The 24,989-nt window shown below is 47.7% G+C and overlaps 1 protein-coding gene across 21 annotated transcripts in view; it reads left to right on the top strand.

Moving 5' to 3' along the window:
• Positions 1-24,989, top strand: part of LOC123514343 — a 567,471-nt gene that overhangs the window by 362,685 nt on the left and 179,797 nt on the right. For 16 of the 21 annotated variants that reach the window (XM_045272190.1, XM_045272188.1, XM_045272194.1 and 13 more), the window contains one exon: positions 20,894-20,926. The exons of 3 other annotated variants lie outside the window; for them this stretch is intronic. In XM_045272190.1, the coding sequence (XP_045128125.1) occupies positions 20,894-20,926 (33 nt within the window). Of the gene's footprint in view, positions 1-17,591; positions 20,307-20,893; positions 20,927-24,989 lie in introns of all 21 variants that reach the window. 2 more of the 21 variants (XM_045272205.1, XM_045272206.1) reach the window with 1 other exon arrangement.

Here is a 24,989-nt window from a genome sequence, read left to right on the forward strand (position 1 = left end):
TATCCTCCCTTTCAATCTCCACCTCTTTCTTCCTGTCAGCTGCTTTGTCATGCCCACCTACTTCTCCACTACCATCCCCTCCCCTCCCTCTACTCTCCTGTCCTGCAAAGTCGTCCAGCACACAGACAGACGCCACACCCTTCCGTTATTATCTGGTTTACTTTAATCTGGTGTGCATCAGACAGGGGCGTTGAGGTATTGAAGAGGCGAGGTAGCAAAGGAAGGGATGTGAGGGAAAAAAAAAAGGACGGGACAGTGTGAGGGCCCTCTCTTCCTGGCTACAAGTGAGAGGAAAGTAAAAAATAACAGTAACGATGAGGTAGAAGTGGGAGGGAGGAGAGAAGGTGGAGGAGGAGGATACAGTAGTGGAGTGAACGTAGTAAAGGGTATTAAAGGAGAAGGAGACATGAAGAGCTGTGATTATTTATTGTGTGTTTGAAGGATATGATATGATGGACGTGATCAGTGGAAGTGATTATGACTGACTGTGACATGTACTTTGTGTGTGTGTGTGTGTGTGTGTGTGTGTGGGGTGGGTGGGTGGGTGGGTGTATGTGTGTGTGGAGATACAGAAAGTCCATAATAACGAGGGTCCTGTCGAGGGAGAAGAGGTGATAAATGGTCTTCCTGTGTTAAATCTAAAATATTTTTTTTTCCTCCTCTTTTACTTCGAGATTTTCCTCCGGCGCGTCAGGCTAATGAAGGTGGCGATGTGGCCCATTCTGTGTCTTCTTTGACGTCATTTCACGGCTTCATCTCCGACTCATAGGATAAAGATTAATGGGAAAAGTGGTAGTACTGGATGCCGGGAAGACTGCTTACGTACGACAGCTTAATTCTTCCTCCGCCCACACTTTTCCCCTTACCGTCTTACTAGTAGTGGAGAGAGAGAGAGAGTGCAGGCGTGGCAGGAACAGCAGTGAAGATGTGGCTGTTGTGTTGCAAGGATTTACGCAGGAAAGCCACCTGTTGTCTGCTTGCGGTGCTTTTATTCTCCTGGTTTACGTGATACAGTGGCAAGACCTGAACTGCCATGCAAGGGAATGTTGGACCCTGCAAAGCCACTAGCACTTTCCTCGCAGCGTTGAAAGGCCTAACTAAGTTGGCTGTGCTCCTTACCTTGCACTGGTTGGCGCTCTGTATCCTGTACGGCGAGAGAGTCAGGCGAGGTCTTCAGTTTTAGGCAGTAAGCACACGGTCTCTCTCCTCTCCAGCACTCAGTTTTTGCGCGGGCTTTGTGCACTGCTGCCCTGAATGTAAAAATGCATAAAGCTTGGATGGTGCTTCCTCTTACGAAATGGAGGAAAATCGGGAAAACACACTCTCTCTCTCTCTCTCTCTCTCTCTCTCTCTCTCTCTCTCTCTCTCTCTCTCTCTCTAATGTGTTGTTTGTGGATGTGGGAGTGCAAGTCGTCAGCGGCGAGTTGTTTGCGTGCCCGAGCGGGGCTGAGGGTCGGCTGGAAGGGTACCGAGGGTAATGCAATGCTAAGTAATTCCCAGGCACCAAGCGCAGGGCATTAGATAGGCTGGGCTGTGTATCACATACACACACACACACACACACACACACACACACACACACACACACACACACACACACACACACACACACACACACACACACACAGAGACTAGTATATAGCCACACTTGGAATGTTTATATGTATATCGAGCTTATATTTTCATACAGAAGGTGAGTGAAATATTACACCAACTTTATTTACATTTTGTGAATGATTCAAATTTCGTAAATAAGCCTTGTAAATAAGCCTCTTAGTGTTGCTCCTCCTCCTCCTCCTCCTCCTCCTCCTCCTCCTCCTCCTCCTCCTCCTCCTCCTCCTCCTCCTCCTCCTCCTCTCCTTTTTACTGTCTTCTTTTATAGCCTTCCCTCGGAGGAGATAGGAGGAGTAGCGGGGTAGGGTACCAGAATAGAATATAACCTTACTTCGTATATCCTCTTGTTTTGTCAGTAGAGCCCCGCAGTTGAGCAGATACCCTTGTTGCACACCATTAGATGCCTCGGTGTTTCGCCTTGGTATGAAATTCTCCTTCCTTATGGGCCACTCGTAATGCCTTCCTCGCCTGCCTTTTCTTCATTTTTCCTTCTTTCCCACTTATCTTCCTTCTCTTATCATATGCTTCCTTATTTCCTTCCTTTGATTCTTTCTTTCTTTCTGTGCCTGCTCCCTACCGTGTTTTCTTTCTTTCTTGCTTTTTTTCCTTTTCTTTTATGCTTTTCTAATTTTTTTTCTCCTTTTTTCCTTCCTTTCTTTTTACTTTCCTTCCTTCCTTCCTTCTTCCTGCCTTCCTTCCTTTTTCCTGCCTGCCAGCGTTCCCTTATGTCCTGTGGCGTTCCTTTATTCCTGCTCTGCTCTCCGATATACCATCCATTCATCTTCCTTCCATTCATCTCTTAGATTTATGTTCTAGTCGTATTTTATTGTATTAAATTTGTTCTATTGTGCTCGTTACTTCTTGCATTTTGTTGATCCATTTGCATTCTGTTTTCATTCCTGTGTTATTTCCTTTTCGACTTTCAGTGTCCTATCTTTTTCAATTTATTTTGCCATCTTTCTCTGCCTGTCCTTCTGTCTGGATGTGGTTGGCTGGCTGGCTGTCTGGTGCTCTCTCTTTCTCTCTCTTTCTTTCTGTCTCTCTCTCTCTCTCTCTCTCTCTCTCTCTCTCTCTCTCTCTCTCTCTCTCTCTCTCTCTCTCTCTCTCTCTCTCTCTCTCTCTCTCTCTCTCTCTCTCTCTCTCTCTCTTCTCTACCACCGTTCTGTTGTTGATGAAGTCTTTCTTCTTCTCATCCATTCATGTCACTTCGTCCTCGTCTCTTTCCTTCATCTCTTCCTGTCATCTTTCCCTTGACAGTCTTTGATACACACACACACACACACACACACACACACACACACACACACACACACACACACACACACACACACACACACACACACACACACACACACACACACACACACACACACACACACACACACACACAATGGAGGAGGGAGAGTTAAGCGTGAATTTCTTAGATATGTGGAATGTATTGTTCACGCTCCACATACTGAACAATTAGTCTAACCATTCCACTCGTCACCTCACTTGCCCGTTCCCCACTCCACTCTCCTCACTCCATATCCCATTCCACCTTCACCACACTCTACCTTCCCCTTCACTCATCCAAATCCCTTATTCCTCTCATTTTTCCTCAGCCTCTGTATCCTTGACCTCTTCAATATCACTCTGCTTATTATTTGGTGATTTTGTACAGCTTCAGAAAGTTATGTGAGGATGAGAATAGTGAAGACTATGGCCATTAATCTTCTGACCTCCGTAGACCCTTCTTAATGTCAATAAAATCGTCTAATCGTGCCCCAAACTCGTGGTAAAAATGTGTCCCAGTACTGAAGGGGTTAAGTTTTTTTTCCCTTCTACTTACATGCACATCGAATTCACGCACTCACTAACACCAATCCATAGCTAACTCAAAGCTTCACTCACTCAAAGACACACTCACTCAAAGACACACTCACTCAAAGACACACTCACTCAAAGACACACTCACTCAAAGGCTCACTCACTCAAAGACACACTCACTCAAAGACACACTCACTCCTTGCTCATAAAACTACCTATCATTCACCCGACTCCTCCTTACCTAGCCTCATCCATCCACTCCGCCAGGTACATAAATACTCCTCTCCACTCTCGCATGCAAATTCTTTTCTTTATTCTCGGGTATCAAAACGGTTTCCGAGGCTTTTAGGGAAATTGGAGTTTTTTCCTCCATTAATGGCGATGTTGTCCTGGCCTCCTTGCCGTCCTGGTGCTGTTTCTGCCCTTCGCCTCCTTCCCGCTTCCTGGACGCTCGAGGGTGGAAATGGCAGGTGTGGAAGAGGCAGAGACAGAGACAGACCTGGGTGGGTGTGGGCTGGGCAGGGCTGGGAAGAGGTTTGTCCCTTAATTGCTAACCTTTTTTTCCACGGATAATCCCCTTTACTCTCCCTTCCCTTGCCTTTCTTTCTCTCCTTATTACATCTCTGTCGGTCTGTCTGGCTGTCTCCCTCTGTTTGTCTCTCTCTCTCTCTCTGTCTCTCTCCGTCTCTCTCTCTCTCTCTCTCTCTCTCTCTCTCTCTCTCTCTCTCTCTCTCTCTCTCTCTCTCTCTCTCTCTCTCTCTCTCTCTCTCTCTCTCTCTCTCTTACACACACAGACACACTTAGAACGAGTAAGAGAGAGAGAGAGAGAGAGAGAGAGAGAGAGAGAGAGAGAGATTTGACTGTATCATGTCTGAATATATTTTTTTACATTGCCACCTTAGTTGGCTCTTTTACCTCCTCCTCCTCCTCCTCCTCCTCCTCCTCCTCCTCCTCCTCCTCCTCCTCCTCCTCCTCCTCCGTGAAACACAAACTCTTTTCTCCTTCATGCTTAAAGACAAGAGACATATTTGGACAAAAGTGAAAATTTCTGAACTTTTTTGTTTTATTTTTCTGCATGGATAAAGACGGCAGAAAAGGAGGCAAGGGAAAGTCACTGGAGTAAAAACGTCAAAGGGAGGAAGAAGAAGGAGAGGATCGAGGGTCGGAGTGGAGGAAAGATTAGCGGCGGCAGGGAGTGAAGGAAAGGTAGGAAGAGGAAGAATGGCTCACAGAAAAAGAAAAAAAATAAAGAATAAAATGGATGGACGTGTGGATGAATAAGAAAGAAAATAAAAAGAATAGAAAGAAAAAAAAATCACACTGGCAAAAGCTGCAAGAATATCCGACACACACACACACACACACACACACACACACACACACACACACACACACACACACACACACACACACACACACACACACACACACAATGCATATTAAGATGAAAACATTCTTTTAAGAAGTCAAAGAAGACAATCCCAGTTTATGTTTCTTTTATAGTGATAAGGAACATATCTCTGTCTGTCTGTCTGTCTGTCTGTCTGTCTGTACCTGCCTGCCGCCTGTCTGTCTGTTGGTCTCCTCTCTCTCTCTCTCTCTCTCTCTCTCTCTCTCTCTCTCTCTCTCTCTCTCTCTCTCTCTCTCTCTCTCTCTCTCTCTCTCTCTCTCTCTCTCTCTCTCTCTCTCTCTCTCTCTCTCTCTCTCTCTCTCTCTCTCTCACACACACACACACACACACACACACACACACACACACACACACACACACACACACACACACACATTATTCAGGTTCCACTCATAATAAATGCCACAAACATAAGAACACATTAAAGAAAGCAATGATATGTGTGTGAAGAGTTTGCTGCGCTAAAGACATTCGTTACACGCTATCTTCATAATTCTCTCGCCAGTCTTATTTCCTGTACCGTTCTTTACCTCCCGTTTAATTTAAGGCAGACAAGAGTTATCCAGCTATGGCTTAGTCCTGGAAATCCTGACTCGCTTTCGATTCAGCCGCGTGCCCGGGAACAGCACAGAGGGGGAAGAGGAAGGGAAGGGGTCAAATTTGGAAGTCCGTGTCTGGGGATGGGCCGGGGTGGGAGGTGGTGTGTTGTTAGTGAAAACTGGCGTAGAAGGGAAGGGAAATGGTAGGAGAGGTAATGGTGGAGTATGGAGAAATGGTCGTGTAGAGAGAGAGAAACAGGGAAAATGAAACGAGATGGAAAGAAAGGGAAGTGGGTATGGAAATTTAGGGTGAGTGAAAGGAGGAAGTGAGAGGGTGGCTGGCAGGCAGTAAGTGTGGAATGGTGAGAGAGAGGTAATGGTGGAGTACAGGGAAGTGGTGGTGTACTGGAAATGAAAGGGGAAAGAAATGGAAAGGAAAAAAGGAAGATGTGAAAGTTAAGGCTTAATGAAAGAAGGAAGTGACATAGTAGAACCGAGACGAACGCATAAGAAAGTAGAAGAGAAGAATGAAATAAAGAAATAAAAAAAAAAAGAAGAAAAATGGAAGAAAAAGAAGATATGAAAGTTAGAGATTAATGAAAAAAGGAAATGACATAAAACCGAGATGAACACACAAGAAAGCAGAAGAGAAGAAAGACATAAAGAAATAAAATAAAAAAAAATTAAGAAAGGAGAAAAAAGATGAGAAAGACAAAAGAGTAAGAATTCGTAAAAGAGAATGGGAGACGCAGGAAAGTAGACTAGTGGTGCATACAGAATGGAGAGCACGAGAAAAGAGTTGTGGAAGGAAGGAATGGTAACGCGTAAAATAAGAAGCTGCATTTAAGTAAGAAAAGATGAGCGTGGGGAGAATACGAAAGACATAAAGTGAGAGGACGCCATGGGGAGAGAGACTGCGGAGGGGAGGAGGAGGTGAGGACCAGAATCCGTGGCTGTGCGAGTGGCTTGGACAGACGGGACCGTAAACAAAGGGATGATGTGCAGGGCGGTGAAACACGTGACCCACCCCGATCCCACCCCTTCCCTAGGCCTCTGTAACCGTCCCCCCGCCACCCTTGCCTCCCGGAACACCCCAGGCAGCACGATTCTCTCCTGCAGGGGGTGCTGGGCGACCCTGAGTTGTGGCGGAGATGGTGGTATCGTGGTGGTGGCTCTGGTGTGGAAGACTTAGGGGCGTTGTTTGGTGTGGGAAAGATAATGGTGATGTGGTAGTGGTGGTGGTGGTGGTGGTGGTGGTAGGGGATAGGATTTTGTTGGCTACGGTATGATGGCGAAAAAAAAGACAAATGCTTGTTTTTTTCCTAATCATTGTAAAATAGAGTAGAAGCATAAGACGAAGAGATAATGATGTAACAATAAAGGATAATAATAATAATGTTTGCGTAAGAAGAAAATGGGAAGAGGAAAAACGATGAAAAGCAGCAAGTGAAAAGAAGTAACAACAATAGCTACAACAACAACAACAACAACAACAGTGGCAAGAGGAAGGGAAGGAGAAGGAAGATGAATAGAAGGAAGGAGAGTAGTTGGCAGGCATTGTCTTAGTAACCTACTTCACTTTGTTGTATACCTTATTGCACGACGAGAGAGAGAGAGAGAGAGAGAGAGAGAGAGAGAGAGAGAGAGAGAGCATTGCATTGGTTTCCCTACACGCCTTGGAATTTTACGCTCGCAAAAGCCTTTCATATTTACCGTCTGTGTGTGTGTGTGTGTGTGTGTGTGTGTGTGTGTGTGTGTGTGTGTGTGTGTGTGGAAAATATGCACATGTGAGAGTTTACATGACCTAAAGAGTGTGTACACTTGTTATATATTCTTTTTTCCTTGCGTTGTTTGTCTTCAGACTTACACCTGACGTCTACACCCGTCCCACTTCCCTGTTCTCTCTCTCTCTCTCTCTCTCTCTCTCTCTCTCTCTCTCTCTCTCTCTCTCTCTCTCTCTCTCTCTCTCTCTCTCTCTCTCTCTCTCTCTCTCTCTCTCTCTCTCTCTCTCTCATGCCCTTGAAATCTGCACTTGAATCTTCCTCTTCACACACACACACACACACACACACACACACACACACACACACACACACACACACACACACACACACACACACACACACACACACACACACACACACACACACACATACACACACACACACACACAACCCTGCTGGCGGCGTGGCGTCCAAAGAGTTAATTATTAAAGGTATATTGTCGGGCACGCCGGCGGGGAATTTATTGACGCCCTTCTGACGCTTACTCGCAACATACACACACACACACACACACACACACACACACACACACACACACACACACACACACACACACACACACACACACACACACATATACAGATCAATATGGGTGTATACGTGGGAAGTTTGAATATAACTCCTCTATTTTTTATGATTTGCTTTTTCTATTGTTACTGTATCGGAGAAGTCAGCAATAAGGACTTAGAAGAAACCAAGGAGTAGAGAAGACGAGGGATAAGAAATAGGGAAGAACTGAATGAAATGGGAGAGAAGGAGAAAAAGAAATTAAATAACGGGTCGGGGGGAGGGCAAAAGAAGAAGAAGAAGAAGAAGAAGAAAGGAGTAAGAGAAGATGAGAAAGTGTATCAGGAGAAGGGGTCGATGAATGGAAAGGACGAAAGAATAGAAGAGGAGAATAAAAGGAAGGATGAAAGAAGGAAAAAAAAAAAAAACAATGAAAGCCTTCTGTATACGTCAATAAGTATACCTTGCCCCGCACCTTCTGTCTCGCAACACACTGGATTCATCTGCGTGGAAAAATAAAGGCACAATATTGATACTCTCTCTCTCTCTCTCTCTCTCTCTCTCTCTCTCTCTCTCTCTCTCTCTCTCTCTCTCTCTCTCTCTCTCTCTCTCTCTCTCTCTCTCTCTCTCTCTCTCTCTCTCTCTCTCTCTCTCTCTCTCTCTCTCTCTGTGTGTGCGTGTGTTGGTGTTTGATGGTGTTAATGTGTGTACTTTCTACCTTCACGCTAAAGTCAGAAGATGTAGAGTGAAAGGTCAGAACGGATTTGGTGTACATGAAACCTGGGGACAAAGGTCAGAGAGAGAGAGAGAGAGAGAGAGAGAGAGAGAGATTGGGGGCAAGAGATACATATGAATATCGATACGAGTTTGGCTGTAAAGAAAGAAGGAAAGAGGAAGGAATGGAGAGACACAGATAGCAAGAGCGGGAGGCGTAGCAGGAAGGGAGGGTGAGAGCGAGAAATGAAAGCGGAACGGAAGGATAGAAAGTGATGAAGAGGAAGTGAAGAACAGATAGATTAAGAACAAACAAAACAACATCACGCCAGGGAGAAATTGGAGAACAAGAGAGTGGGAGGAACAAAAGACAGAAGACTGGAGATGGAGGAGAGAGGAGAGAGAGAGAGAGAGAGAGAGAGAGAGAGAGAGAGAGAGAGAATTTGGTCCGTTCACAAGATAAAACAAGAAACATATCCTTTTTTCTCTAAGTTACTGAACAGTGTAGCAATTTTGTAGGGAGGAAGGGAGGGAGAGGGGAGTTGAGAAAGGATAAGGCGGTAGGAAGAGAGAGACGAGAGGCGCGACAGCGGTAGGCAAGAGAGAAGTAAGAGAACCGAGGGTGGATGGCCGGCCTGGTGCAAAAAAATATCCAAAAATTAAAAATGTAAATTATCCTTGAAAAAAAAAAGTTTCGAATGAAGAGAAGCTGAATTATAGTTTTTTTTTTTTCCTTTTTTTTTTATTTTCTTTGTGTATGTGTGTTTGTGCGTGTGTGTGTGTGGGGAGGGAGGGGGAGGGGATACACATTTCCTTCATTTTAGGGAACATTGACTGAAAAAAATAGATACATGTCGTTCACAGCCTCGTTCTTCAGCTTCATATTTATCATTTGTCGTTTTCACTGCTGCGTCAGAAGCTCGGAGATAAGTGAGAGATAATGCGTGGGAGTGAGCTGTGTCATATTTTCATTTTATTTCGTCATGTAGATGTAAGCCAAGCATTGATAGCAATTAAACCAGTGTGGTAAATCATGTTTCTTCTGTGAGGCAGCTCGTTGTGATCAGTCATTCATTGTGTCACTCCTTCATACCGTCCTTCAGTCATTTCTTCATTTAGTAATTCTGTCAGTCAATCATTTTGTCTATCAGTAAAACACACACACACACACACACACACACACACACACACACACACACACACACACACACACACACACACACACACACACACACACACACACACACACACACACACACACACACACAGTCACAGTGAAATATACTTTTAAAATATATATCACCTTTAACATATTAAAAAAGAAAAATGTCCACTAGAATATGTATAGATTTAAAAGTCAGCAAGGACTTTGTATGAAATAAAGGGCGATATAAAAGGTGCGGGAAACAATATTCGTGTAATACGTGCTAATACTTATGGGAAAGAATTGTCACTTTTCAACATGCGTAGATAAAAAGAAAAGATTAAAAAAAAAAAAAAACTGACACACACTACAAGAAAAAGAAATTACATTCCTTTCACATTCTGAGGAAAAAATGTACATCACTTTTATTTTATGTTTATTAAAAGGAATCTGTTGCACGACTTCAAGAATTCATTTTACTGCTGGACTAATAAATTCATTAATATTGTTCATTAAATTTAAGTGCACGAGATACGTATAATATTGTCACTTTATCAATTTACTGTCCACGGTGTATCATCAAGTGTACCACCGTCAAGTGTATTGTGGTGCACTGAACTTAGTGATACTTGAAGTGGGTTTCCGGTACACCTTAGCTACGTAAGGCACAAGCATGCTTAGTGAACATACTCGTATATGGACAAGGTTCCTAGGATTAATCTTCTGTGAGCCGCAAGAAACTACACGAAGGAAAAAGGACGGGTGAGAAATAACCTGAAGTCAGTGTGTATGTGGGGAGAGTGTCAACGTGGAGTGTCAATGTGAGAGGGAAGACAGGCTAAGGAGAGGCTCGTGAGGAATTGCAAGAGTGATGCGTCTTGACTTTATACAGAGCTTTTCTTCCGACCTCTCTTCCTCGATCACACACACACACACACACACACACACACACACACACACACACACACACACACACACACACACACACACACACACACACACACACACACACACACACACACACACACACACACACACACACACACACACACACACACACACACACACACACACACACACACACTATTGGCGAACCCTCCCTTTCACTGTCGCTCATTCGCTCTTGTTTTTTTTTCAGTCCTAAAAGAACGAGAGAGAGAGAGAGAGAGAGAGAGAGAGAGAGAGAGAGAGAGAGAGAGAGAGAGAGAGAGAGAGAACTTTCTTTGGAATTTAATTAGCATTCTCTCTCTCTCTCTCTCTCTCTCTCTCTCTCTCTCTCTCTCTCTCACACACACACACACACACACACACACACACACACACACACACACACACACACACACACACACACCTTCCATAATGCTTACCTGCAGCACAGTTAATAACGCAATCACAATAACGTAGGCATGGTCCTGATAACAATAATGTGTGTGTGTGTGTGTGTGTGTGTGTGTGTGTGTGTGTGTGTGTGTGTGTGTGTGTGTGTGTGTGTGTTGTATTATCATAATGCCCTCTCTCTCTCTGTCCATGCTGTTATCACACTTCTGCCTACTTACCACCACCACCACCACCACCACCAGCACTCGCTCTTCCTCTCTCTCTCTCTCTCTCTCTCTCTCTCTCTCTCTCTCTCTCTCTCTCTCTCTCTCTCTCTCTCTCTCTCTCTCTCTCTCTCTCTCTCTCTCTCTCTCTCTCTCTCTCTCTCTCTCTCTCTCTCTCTCTCTCTCGTTCCACTTTCCAGTAAATCATGTTTGCAAATTAGGTTTTTCATTTTTTCCGTTTGATCTTGTGTGATTTTTTTTTCTCTCGTTTTCCTCTTGAGTTTATGTTTTCTTTTAGTGTGTGGTGGTTGGGGAGGAGGAGAGGAAGAGTGTCTCTCTCTCTCTCTCTCTCTCTCTCTCTCTCTCTCTCTCTCTCTCTCTCTCTCTCTCTCTCTCTCTCTCTCTCTCTCTCTCTCTCTCTCTCTCTCTCTCTCTCTCTCTCTCTCTCTCTCTCTCTCTCTCTTTTTTTTTTTTTTATTTAAACATAATTTATACAGAAGAACATGTACCCAAAGGCGCACTGTCGTGTGCTACCTATTCTAAGGGTACTACAATCTATTTCTCTACAATATTTACAAGACTTAAAAATAGATAATATACAAGATGGTCAGCATGTAAATGGAGCACTGTTCTTTTCACTTCACTAGCACTATTCACGCACTGCACTACACTGAGTGTCACGTCACAAAGAGTGTCAGAGGAGTTGGCAGTGTCTGTCTCCACTTATGTGCCATCAGTTTGACACTGTGTGTGTTCATCTCCTGGACGTGAGGCACCGCGGCCGTGAACAAGTTCCACATCCTGGAGACGCGTCCTGCGAAGGTGCGTTGATGCTGACACCCGTGGGATCGCGGCACCTCTACGGCGTCACCACCATTGAGCACCGTTCTCGTGCTCCGTGCGGTGACTCTCAGAGGATGACGCAGCCCTGCCAGATGTGGCACTCTTTGCACCTGTGCCTTATGGAACACTACGATTGCCGCCACATCTCTGCGGTGTTCCAGTGAATCAAGGGGACGCTCAGGCTCTGGGTGAGGTGGTATTGCAGCATCTACTAGCCGTATGGCGCGGCGTTGGATGCTGTCCAGTCTCCTTCTGTGTGTGGCGGCACAGGACATCCAGGAGAGAGCTGCGTACTCAAGGTGGGGCCGCACCTGTGCCTTGTACAGCAGCAGTCTCCCTTCCTGTCGAGGAAACTGGCGATCCTTCTGAGAGCGGAGATCCTGTGAGAGGCTTTCTTGGCAATGGATTTGACATGGCTGTCAAACCTCAGCCCTCGATCCACCTCCACTCCAAGTATCTTGACGTCATCTTGGAGTGGGAGCAGCAGCGCCAAAGACAACTTTCCTGCCATTGCTGCCATGGCGGCTGGGGACCGAGAGACAACCATTGCCTGTGTCTTCTCCGGCGCGAATGTCACTTGCCAGCGAGCACCCCACTCCTCTATCACTCGTAGCTGCTGATTGATGGCCTCAGCAGCCCGCCCACTGTCCTGGCGTGGATAGGTATAGGAGAGGGTGCAGTCATCAGCATAGGCCTTGACTCCTGGCAGTAGCTGGAGAAGATCATCCACGTAGATATTCCACAGGAGTGGGCCAAGAATTGAACCCTGTGGCACTGATGCCTCCACAGGCAGGGACTCAGATGTTTGCCCGTTGACAACCACCTTGAGGCTTCTGTCCTGCAGGTAATTTCCCAGGAGTCGTAGCAAGCCACCCTGGATGCCTTTAGCACGAAGCTTTTCCAGTAATCCGTTGTGCCATACTTTATCAAAAGCTCCAGCTATGTCCAAAGCAACCACTATAGTGTCCTTGCCGTCGTCGAGGGCGTCCTGCCACTGCCTGGTGAGAAGCATCATTAGGTCGGAGGTTGACCTTCCAGGTCTGAACCCAAACTGTTGGTCTGAGAGGAGGGCATTGTCCTTGAGATGGCTACACACCACCTCTGCCACGACCCTCTCAAACACTTTACCCACCACTGACAACAGGGATATGGGTCTGTAGTTTTTTGGGTCCGTCCTGGAGCTTTTTGTGTGCAGGAACTACTCGAGCCTCCTTCCACACTGAAGGCCAGACGTTTTCCCGTACACAAGTTGTGAAGACTTGGGTGAGAGGGGCAGCCAGTTCCTGGGAGCATCGCTTCAGCAGGTGCGGGCTGATGTCATCAGGGCCGGTAGCTTTCTGTGTGTCCAGCCCCGCAATAATCGCTTCACCTGCTGATGCGTCACCTCCACCATGGTGACAGTCTTCTCACATTGCTGGACCAGCTGAGGCGGTGGCTGCTGTGGATTCCCCACCTTCATTTTTCCAGCAAACAAGGAAGCCAGCAACTGTGCCCTCTCCTTACTGCTGGTGGCGACAGTACCGTCCTGCTTGCTGAGGGAGGGATGGATTCTTGGTGGCCAGTTCCTGTTTGTCCTTAACAAGGGACCACCAAGTTTTGTTTCCTACGCCAGTGCCACACAGTTTCCGGCGCAGGCTTTCCTCCCACTTTTTTAAGGCCCACTTGCTGGTTACCACCATCCTCCTGCATGCAGCCCTATGCAAGTCCTTGTTGCGCCGAGTCGGGTTCCTCTTGTAGCGGAGCCAGGCAGCATACTTTGCCTCAGCAGCAACACGGCAACGGTAGCCAAACCATGGCTGATCCGTCGGTCTGGTGGTGTATTCCCTGTGTGGGACGTGGCGTCTCTGGAGGGCGAGAAGGTGAGAGGTGAGTGCAAGTGCTTCACTCTCTGCTCCTCCCTGTAGCAGAGTGGCCCATGGGGTGTGGGTCAGGTCGCGGCGCAGGGAAGCCCAGTCTGCTTTGTTCCACAGCCAGATGGTGCGGGTGGTGGCCTCGTCCCGAGCCACGCCCACTTCCAGCTGTGTCAGTACAGCGTGATGATCAGAGCTGCCCACGAGCCCCAGCTGATGACACTGAAGCTTGTCCTCCTGGTAGTCTGAGATGACAGGGTCTAATGTCCCTCCTCGTTCATGTGTGGGGAAGGTGACATGATCTGTCAGACCCTGCACCTCCAGGAGATTCTCGTAGGCGTCTCTTTCCAGGTGGTGATTGAGATCCCCCACAATCAGCACGTGGCTGCAGCTGTGTGCCATCATCAGGTTGTCTAAAGTCTCAGTCAGGTACAGGAGTGAGTCAGGCCCTTGTCGCGGGGGGCGATACAGGGCACACAGTAAGAGGGCTGAGCGGTCTGCCAGCGTTACTCGGAAGTACATCATCTCCATCAGTGGAGGCGTGTCTATGTCGAGTAGCTGGGCCTGCATTCCTTCCTTGAAGCAGACAGCCACTCCACCTCCTGTTCGCTCCTGTCGGTCCCTCCTCACCCAGTGGGTGAAGCCCTGCATCCTGCCATACGTGGGCTCCACCTCACTGTTCAGCCATGTCTCTGTCACCACAACAACGTCTGCATTGTGTCGTTGCACACAGTTGTGGTATAAGTCTGCAAGGTTAGTCCGGAGACCACGGACGTTGCTAGAGACGACCTTTAGTTGGCGGCGGGGCAAGCTGGCTGTACCATGGTGAGGGATGGTAGTGAGCGAGGCCTGCTAGTCCGAGGTGGTGGTTAGGGTCCGCGGCCGACTGCTGGTACTGGTGAAGAGGAGTGGTCCACTGCCGCCCCTGGCTCTGATTCCAGATACCAGGCTGAGGAAGGAGTGGGCGAGGTTGTGGTAAGGACTGAAATGAAGTGAGGTGGTGGGCGGGCTGAGGCGCTGCAGGTGGGAAGGGTGTGGCTGTGTGTCTTTCCACCGTAAGGAGCCGCTGTAGGAGACGCTCCTGACGTAAATCGTCAGTTCTGGCGTGGCAAGTAGCAGAAGTGTGTCCTTTCCGTGAGCAGTACTCACACACTTTTGCCTTGGCTCGCTTTTGTGTCTGCTTGGTGGCCTGGTGAGTCCTCAGTCCTTCGCTGGACACCTTCCTCGCGTCCTGCTGCACTTCCCTCTTAGTTTTCTTTTTTCTCCAATCTCCTGAAGTGGTCTGAGGAGAGGTTCGTGGGCGAACAGAGGCACCGCGATCTACTCCGTTCGCTGTGTTTATGGAGGAAGAGTCCCTGCTGCTCTGTGTGGCGGTAGACGTGGTAGTGAGTACCGAGCAGTCACTCTGTGTGGCAGAAGGAGTGACAGTAGACGCTGGGGAGGTGTCACAGTCGCTCTGTGTGGCGATGGAAGCAGTGGAGGTAGGCGGAGCGGTCGTTGTTTCCCGGGCAGGCGAAGGGAAGGTGGAAGTTGAGAAAACAGCTGAGTGGCGGAGCTGTTGCGGTTTATCCGAGCTCCACCACGTCCTCCACCTCTCAGAGTCCTGACAAACCACCTCCCAGTGTTCGTCAATTGACTCTGCGTGGGCGCTGACTGCCTGAGAGCGTGTGGCTACTTGCGTCTGGCGCTGTTTTGACGCTATCAGCCTGTCTGCTACTCTGAGAGCCGCAGCAAACACGTCTCTGTGTTGTATGATCAAGTCTCGGTCGTCCTGGAGGGACTTAATCACACAGTTTTGTTGAGAGGCTTCCTCAGTGAGCTTCTCAACCAGTGAAACTCTCTCTCTCTCTCTCTCTCTCTCTCTCTCTCTCTCTCTCTCTCTCTCTCTCTCTCTCTCTCTCTCTCTCTCTCTCTCTCTCTCTCTCTCTCTCTCTCTCTCTCTCTCTCTCTCTCTCTCTCTCTCTCTCTCTCTCTCTCTCTCTCTCTCTCTCTCTCTCTCTCTCTCTCTCTCTCTCTCTCTCTCTCTCTCTCTCTCTCTCTCTCTCTCTCTCTCTCTCTCTCTCTCTCTCTCTCTCTCTCTCTCTCTCTCTCTCTCTCTCTCTCTCTCTCTCTCTCTCTCTCTCTCTCTCTCTCTCTCTCTCTCTCTCTCTCTCTCTCTCTCTCTCTCTCTCTCTCTCTCTCTCTCTCTCTCTCTCTCTCTCTCTCTCTCTCTCTCTCTCTCTCTCTCTCTCTCTCTCTCTCTCTCTCTCTCTCTCTCTCTCTCTCTCTCTCTCTCTCTCTCTCTCTCTCTCTCTCTTGCATGACGTGGATGAAGGTAATGCCAGCGAAATATAGCCTAGCATCACGAATTCTCAGAAATGACACTCACTTCTTCTTTAATTTCATTTTTCTTCTTTTTCAACTCCTCCTCCTCCTCCTCCTCCTCCTCCTCCTCCTCCTCCTCCTCCTCCTCCTCCTCTTCTTTATTTTTCATATCATAAGGCTCTTGTTTTTTTTTTTTTTCTTACAAAGGGGAGTGGCTTTTCTTTTGATGATCTTCCAAAAGAGGAGGTTGCAGCGAATATTCGGTCGGCTCTTCTTTGAGTTTACCTTCTAGTAACTCGGTAGGCAAACAGGTAGATGGGAGCGTGCACAGAGAGTGAAAGGAAGAGACACACAGATGGAAAGATAAATGGAAGAATGTGTGAGTTTTTTTTTTTATTTTTATTTTAAAGTTTACACGGAAGTTGGTGTATGAAATATTTGTGAAGGGTCGAGAATGCAAATAGATATACTAGATGGACAATAAATAACAGGTAAAAAAAATGTAGAGAATTTTGTAGATACTTACCTGAGTCATACGTGGATATATACGTATACAGATATTTAGATGCATAGGCAGATAGATGGAAGGATAGACACTTATATACCTAGTTACAAGATACCACATATATATTTTGCTAGACACGTATAGAAGGATAGAAATATGAATATGTAACTGAATAGATGTAAAAGATAGGTAAAAGATATGATATGAATAAATACATGACATAAAAAAGATAGATGGATGGATAGATAGATAGATAGATTAAGAAGACAGACAGAGAATTGCAGACAAAGAGATGGAAAAAGTCTGGTTTGTGAGAAGGCTGACTCCGGCGGTGCCACGCGTTTGTTCCCATCCTGTGGCACCGTTTTCTGCTTTCAGCTTTTTATTCCTCCCGGCAGAAAGGTGCACGGAAAAGACCCGAGTGAATGGAGACGAGTGAGCTGTCTTTCTTTCTTCTCTTTTCTATTTTTTTCCTTTTTCTTTTATGCTCACAGCGAGTATAGAGATAATAACGGTGATGAAAATACTTGTTTTATCATAAAGATGTGTGTGTGTGGGGGGGGATGAGTGCGTGCATGTGTGAGCGTGAGTGCAAGCGAATAATAAAGGGATTAATAGTTTGTGACATACTAAAGCAAAGCATAAAATGTGAAGGGAAAAATATATCATTTCATGATTTTAATGTTCCATGATGTAGTATTAGATAGAAAAAAAGAGACATGAACACACACACACACACACACACACACACACACACACACACACACACACACACACACACACACACACACACACACACACACACACACACACACACACACACAGAGAGAGGGAGGGGGGAGGGAGGGGCGAGAGTATAAAAGGCCCCACACATTAGGTGATTCGTCTCGCTGAGGGATTGGTGGAGGGAGTTGCATTCCGTGTTGGTGGTTGTCGTAGCGGAGTGAGGGTATGTGTACTGTTGCCTCAGCGTCACTGAGCTCCTGGATATCATTCATGGCTGATACGAGACATGTTATATTTCAGGTTTAAAGTGTTACAGGAAAGTATTATATGTCATGTGGCGGTGAGTGTGAACTCAAGGACTCCCATGTGGCCCATATCTGCCTTCCACGCCCACCCGCCCTCGTGGCAGCTCAAGTCACGGCCGGAATGGCGGCCTGCGGATCTTGGCGGCGGAGTGTGAAGGGCCCGCTTTAGGGCGGAGGCGTGGGGTTGGCTCGGGCGTGCTGAGCCAGCCAAGAATGGTGGCCGGGGGCGTGCAGAGTGTGGAGGAGGGCGCCCTCTACGCCACCCACACCTCATATTACCCTCAGTTTTACTCCACTCTCCTCCCTCCTGCGCCCCCTGGCTCATACTCCTCCTCCAACTACTCCTCTTCCACCTACTCCTCTTCTGGGCAGTCATCAGATTACTCCTGGCTGAAACTCGAGGGGGCCCCGGGAGGGTGCCGCCCCTCAACGCCCGGCCGCACGCGTCACCCAAAGTGCACCTGCCCGTCTCCCGAGGCTTTGCGGCAAGCGCGGCGGGCCCTCGCGGCGCGGCGGGTGCAGACGACCAGGGACCCTCGCTGCACCTGCCCGAGCCCCACCCTCAGCCGTGACCCCAGCCCATGGGGAGGAGCCTCCCCTTCTCCCCCTTCCACTCCGGCAACTGCTTCTCCGCCCCCAAGACACCCTCGCTGCACCTGCCCAGAGCCAGATCTCACACTCAGGCTCTCTGCTGCTCGTAGGGCGCGTTCTGCCCGAGATTTGCGTTGCACCTGTCCCCCCACTGCAACGCCCACACCAACCCCAACTCCACCACCCCCGTCGCAGGAGCCGACGTGCACATGTCAACCACCGCTCAGCACACAACCTCAACAACCTCTGACACGCCGCGCCTCCAAGAACAGACTGGTGCACGCGGTGCTTCTCAACAGCCCCGGGAACACCGCCATTAGCACTGAGCATGGCGACTTTGTGCCGCTGTCTGATGCCCCGACCAAAATCTCTGAATCTCCCAATCTCAGTAAAGCGCGGGCCAAGGCCAGGAAGCCGAAGGAGAAAAATAAGACTAAAGGCTCTAAAAGCGAGGAAGAAGTCAAAAGTGGTGGAGAGGACTCTTCCCAGCCGGCGTCTCCTGCCCGCCGCGTTAAGGACAAACTCTGCCACCTGCGACACAAGGTGGTGAGCGGAGTGGCGGCCCTCACCTCGCCCCGCCCACCGTGCAGGGAAGGTGAAGCACATGGTTGCCGTTGTGACATCAGCAGTGAAGGCGTTCTGCGCGTCCGGACGCCGGGTTCTGTCACCAGAGTGTTGCCGCCACCCACTCCCACACCCACGGAAGCCACCCCGCAGGTGGAAGAAAGGTGCCTCAAGGCAGAATATGAAGGACCATCTAGAGGCCAATCTTTTCCTGTAGAGGACCTTCCTCAACCAATTTTAGAAGGTGTGTGTTCTCCCCTCGGGGAGGTACCGCCTCTGAGCCCTCCTGAGCAGGTGGTTACGCCCTTCCTACAACAGTCTTCTTCCTCCTTATCCTGTAGTGTGTACAAGACCCTGCCAGACTCCTACCTCACGATGGAAGGCCACAGAAGTCCTGGTTTTCCACTCAGAGGCTTGAGGGACCTTCAAAGGCTAAGTGCCTCCCATGGGCATCTTTATTCCCCTGAGTCCACTGCCTTAAGTAGGACCAAGTCGCTGGAGCTTTACGAGAAGGATTCACAAGAGGGAGAAACAGAGAGTTCTGCACCATCTTCCAGGGGCTCCGTGATTCACTTACCGCCAACGTCGTCTGCTCAGTGCTGGACCAAAAAAATTTTGCCCCAGTCTCCAGAATGCAACTCGCAGGGTGCCAACGACACTTTGTACATATCATCCCCATGCATCAGCTCCACCACTAATGTGTCCACGGCTGTTGGCAATAGAATCAGTGGGGCGAAGTCCTTGGGAGATGTCCAGGATGGCGGTGCAGGACCGGATTATGAGAATGTAGTGTTTCATGATTCAGGTCGGTACGTGATGCTGAGCAAGAGATTGCTGGATAAATGGCAGCTCTCATATGAGGCATGCCTACCCCCCGATCACGCCCTCATGCAGCACCAGGATGCGCTGCACGGCGAGGGCGAGATCCCAACCGTGAAGGTGACTGAGAACATTCAAGTGTCTACCGCGTTGCCTTGTGATGAACGAGAATCAGACAATGTTGCCTTAACTCAAACGCCTCCCTCAGCCACCTCCGTTTCCGCTATCTCTACTACCTCCACTACTGCCACACACCGCACCTCCCAACCTACATTGCTCTCCACATCCACACACACCAGCTACATCCTTACATCCCCGTCGCCGGCTTCTTACTCGTCTCCCAACCAAAGCCTTCTGGACATGACTCTCAAGTTTCCTGACGTGCCTCCGCGCCTCTCCATACATCCTCCAGCTCCACCTTCTTCCGCAGTTACTTCCCTCTCCACTTTCTGCTCCTCTGCCACCACCGCCCCATTACAAGCTGACGCAGGGCCTTCCTCCCCGCTGCTCTCCCCCGCCTCCACACTTCACCACTTAGCTACTCAGCATGTGGGTGGCTTGGTGGACAAGACACATCACTCCTTGCCTCGGGATACCAAGCTAACGGTGCCCAAGAGAGGCTCGCCGAGGAGGAAGAGCAGGGAGGAGTATTGTTCAGCCACCAATCTACTTCCTGCTACTCCGGCCCATGTACGACGCCACAGCGACGTTGCATCTACTTACTTCAGTAGGACAGGTAAGTTTGCACTGCCACATCTCAGCCATAGTACTGGTGGCTGCTGCTGCTGCTGGGGAAAGGTTCAAGGCGCGCTATCTCTCTCTCTCTCTCTCTCTCTCTCTCTCTCTCTCTCTCTCTCTCTCTCTCTCTCTCTCTCTCTCTCTCTCTCTCTCTCTCTCTCTCTCTCTCTCTCTCTCTCTCTCTCTCTCTCTCTCTCTCTCTCTCTCTCTCTCTCTCTCTCTCTCTCTCTCTCTCTCTCTCTCTCTCTCATACAGTTTACACACCACACCGCAATGAATCAAGTAAGTATATCTCGTTTACTTAGGTCGCGTGTGTCTAATTTTTGCCTCCACATGCAGACGGTCTCTGAGTATTTACCATTTTTATGTGACTATTATAATTATGAAAAATGTCCACTCATATTTCCATTTATTAGTACTATTGTTTCATGAAAGAAGACAAAGGAACTGTTGGAAGCATTATAATTACTGTGTGTGTGTGTGTGTGTGTGTGTGTGTGTGTGTGTGTGTGTGTGTGTGTGTGTGTGTGTGTGTGTGTGTGTGTGTGTGTGCAATTAATAAGCTAAACACGTTTCTTTGTTGCAGGTGAGTGGCGGAGACGACATCCCGGCCCACCAGGTAAATAATATCATTCCTTTTGGTGCTTAGAGCCGCCAGCACCTGCACCGCACCGCCTGCCACACCTGCCTGCCACTCGCCTCCACCTCGCCACACCACACCACACACACATACCACACCAGACTTAGACTACTTCCCTACACCATACAGTTCTTTTACTGGTCTTCACTACTTCACATCACGCAACTCACCAACTGTTCTACTCTCCCCCACCACACTACGCCACACCGCGTCATACCACACCACCCCTTACCACATCACTTCATACCACACAACACCACACAACTCTATTTCTTTCCTTCACTCCACATCACAACACATCACATGATCTCTATGCCCGTCTCCACCACACCACTCTACACCATATCACACCACACCACATCCTAGTAACATTTAGTTTCATAACACCACATCTTTAAACTCGCATCCACTAAATGACACACCACATACCGTCATCACACCACACACTCCTTAATTACTGCTCCACCACACCACACCACCTCACACCACACACGTCCATTACATCTCTACCACACAGTACAACTTCTTCATCTCCCACTCTTCCACTAAACCACATCCTACAGTCACTACACGTCCAACACTCCACTCATGACAACTCTACAGTCACACTACACCACTCAGTTTTACTACACATGTATCACTTATATCTGGACTCACACCCACACACACACTCACACACACACACACACATATACTCACGCTCACACACCTGCCGTGCTGTCAGAATAGCTGCACCACACTTGTCTTGCCTCACTTTGTAGACACACATGCCAGCCAGAGAGACGTAGACACAGTTGAGGACCAGAAGCAACTCAGAACTCCCTTATCTTGTTCCTCATTCCTCCTTCTAAGTCCACTCATCCCCTCATCCCATTCATCCGTGTGTCATTCCTCAGTTTCCCTTTCACTACACTTATCTTCATTCATTTGTCACGTAACTGTATTTCATAACTCAGCTTTTACCCCCTTCATCAATTTACCTTCATTATCTGTTTGCTCTTCCTTCCATCTCTCCTGTTTTGCTCTCATTATCCCGCTTAGCCTCCTCGCCTCCCCAGGGACAGGCGGGTGTGCGAGTGTCAACCTTAGATACTATTGTTGCCTGCGCCCCATTAACGTAACCTGAGTCGTGGGGCGGGACAGGTAAACGTACACGACAGCCTTCTGGAGTCCCTCTCTTTTAATGTTATTCTGTTTTCTCCGTATACGGGTCTATCCTTCACCTGTCCTTAACGTGCCGTGCGTCATGATTACAGAGCACATTAACCTGTTCCACTTCATTACCTGACTCAACTTCATCACACTTCGTCATTTTGCTCACTCCTCTCTTGATTCATGTTCCTATTCACCGCCATTTCCATGTCCGCTAACGTGTTCCTCAGATTTTCGACGCGCCAGCACTGCGTTTGTGGTGTTGAGGTGATAACGCCGCGTGTTGCTCTTAATTAAGTAAGGACTGGTTTGTTCATCATTGGCGACAGATTTTTTATATGACTTTCTTTTCCCTCTCTGTGCTACTCTTCCAGGTAAATGCTGAGATATACGAAAAATGAATAAATACCAAGTTGAATACAGACACACACACACACACACACACACACACACACACACACACACACACACACACACACACACACACACACACACACACACACACACACACACTAACTGTATGCATCCATGAACAGTGAACAGGCACACAATTCATCGTGGTGTGTATGACGTATGCACATCTCAAAGAGCTATGTAAGTGTTAGCAGGCATGATGTTGCTTCCTCTTCCTTCATGTGCCGCTATCCACCTCCTAGCTCCATTCCAGGCGATAAGCAGGGTACCAGGCTATGAATGGGTTGGTATCTTCTGATCCTACCTCGTTTTAAGCGATAATGAGGTGTCTTGTGCTCAAAATCACGGCTCCATAAACCACGTAAAGCTTGGGAAGTCAAGCATGAATTGGAAAACAAGAAAATAGAATTATTCAGAGAAGGAACATCTTATAAAAAGGTGTGGAAAAACAGGTAAGAACTGTAGGAGAAAAAGAGCTCGCGTAAAGGAGTAACGAGTAAGTAAGACTGGCGGGCGCGGAGGGAGGACGGAGGGACACCCGGTCGCCAGGGAGGAGCCCAGAACAAGGAGTCTCTCTCTCTTATTACGGCCCAAGACAAAGAGTTACAGAAAAGTTAGAACCACCGAGAAGAGCAAAGAAGAGTTTAGATTCTGGGTGGGACAGAGACGGACATCATGTGTGTACACGCAAACACACACACACACACACACACACACACACACACACACACACACACACACACACACACACACACACACACACACACACTCTCTCTCTCTCTCTCTCTCTCTCTCTCTCTCTCTCTCTCTCTCTCTCTCTCTCTCTCTCTCTCTCTCTCTCTCTCTCTCTCTCTCTCTCTCTCTCTCTCTCTCTCTCTCTCTCTCTCTCTCTCTCTCTCTCTCAATAAACTAATAAATAGACAAGATTGAGAAAGTCCAAAGCGGATTCTGTTCAGAGAAATGATAGGAAATGGGAAGGAGTCGCCCTATAAGAAGAGATTGGATACGTCAAAGCTACTTACATAGAGAATAGAGAGAGAGAGAGAGAGAGAGAGAGAGAGAGAGAGAGAGAGAGAGAGAGAGACTATCTAATCATGCTGTTTAAAGGGGACTAGCACAAGTAGATAGAGAGGATTTCATTGCTTTTGATGAGGGAAGAACAGAGGTCATGATTGCTAATTACAGAGGAGCTGCCATTCAAATGACCGAAAAATCTCCATCGTGAAACAGAATAGTGAATGCTGGGAACGATCCTCTTGATCAATTAACTACATAACCATTACATTTATTAACTCATAATAATCATGCACTCACCGAAGAATGACTCACAGGTTTCGAGATCCATGTGTTAATGTTGGCACGTTTTTCTGACCGTGTTGTATCTCAAATTTGAAGGAAGAAAGGTTACCATCCCTTTGCAGTGCTAATAAGATTAAATTAATGTACATGTGTCGGTATATATATTCAACTCAAATCCCTTATCATATGCACAACTGAGCAAAACACGTCCGTTCAATTAAAATCCCTAATACTGTGCACAATTTGTCATGCGGATCCACGTACGCGTACAACTCTGCTTCTCCACACATTTCCCACATTTCACTTCCAGGGGAGGTGAGAGGATGCTGCAAACTTGTTGACCTTCCCAGTGTCCCTCGCCCTGTTTCCTTTCGTGTCTCAATGACAAAGTGTAACTCCAGCCAGCCTTCTACTATCTGTCTTACTGTTATCACTATACAACACACACTGCAGTTACCTACTCACTTAACGTCTGACCTTTTTATTGTTAAAGATGAGGGCAAAGCAAAGTCCGTGTTATTTAATGCTTCAAAAGTCCCATCCATTCATATGTCCACTCGACTCAATTTCCACCAACGCTCACCTTTTCCGTAACGCTGAATTTTGACCATGGAACTGGACAGTCGAGATGACACAAATTCTGGCAGAGTAGCGTGACTGTTGATACGTCAGCTATTGTTGTTGTATCTGCTTAGCTGGGTCATCAGTTTTTGGACGGCCTTTTAGTAATGCAAATAGCTACTTTAATTAACTAGGTACCATTAATCAACATATGCCCAGGTTTTAGGGGAAATGAAAAGCAAACACATATTTTATTTCCCTAATCTATGAAATTTGTTTGATAAGTTAGCGAACTGTGAAACGCACACAGACGTCCAGTTAGTTTTCCAAAAAGGCGCAGCTTCACGCTAATACTTTACTCCCTTTCACGTCAGAACGTACAGTCCCTGTCACCAAACACACACACACACACACACACACACACACACACACACACACACACACACACACACACACACACACACACACATATTCAATTCAGCCAAGGCCGTATGTACTCGTATGACCGCTAGGGAAGGAGCTTGTCATTGGCTCGCCTCCTTGACCAATCACTTGAATGACCTGCCCTCTCTCTCTTGGGGAAGGGTCTGCCGCTCGTTATTTTCTGGGCCAATCA

The sequence above is a fragment of the Portunus trituberculatus genome, chromosome 37 (genome assembly GCF_017591435.1).
Source record: "Portunus trituberculatus isolate SZX2019 chromosome 37, ASM1759143v1, whole genome shotgun sequence".
NCBI lineage: Eukaryota > Metazoa > Arthropoda > Malacostraca > Decapoda > Portunidae > Portunus > Portunus trituberculatus.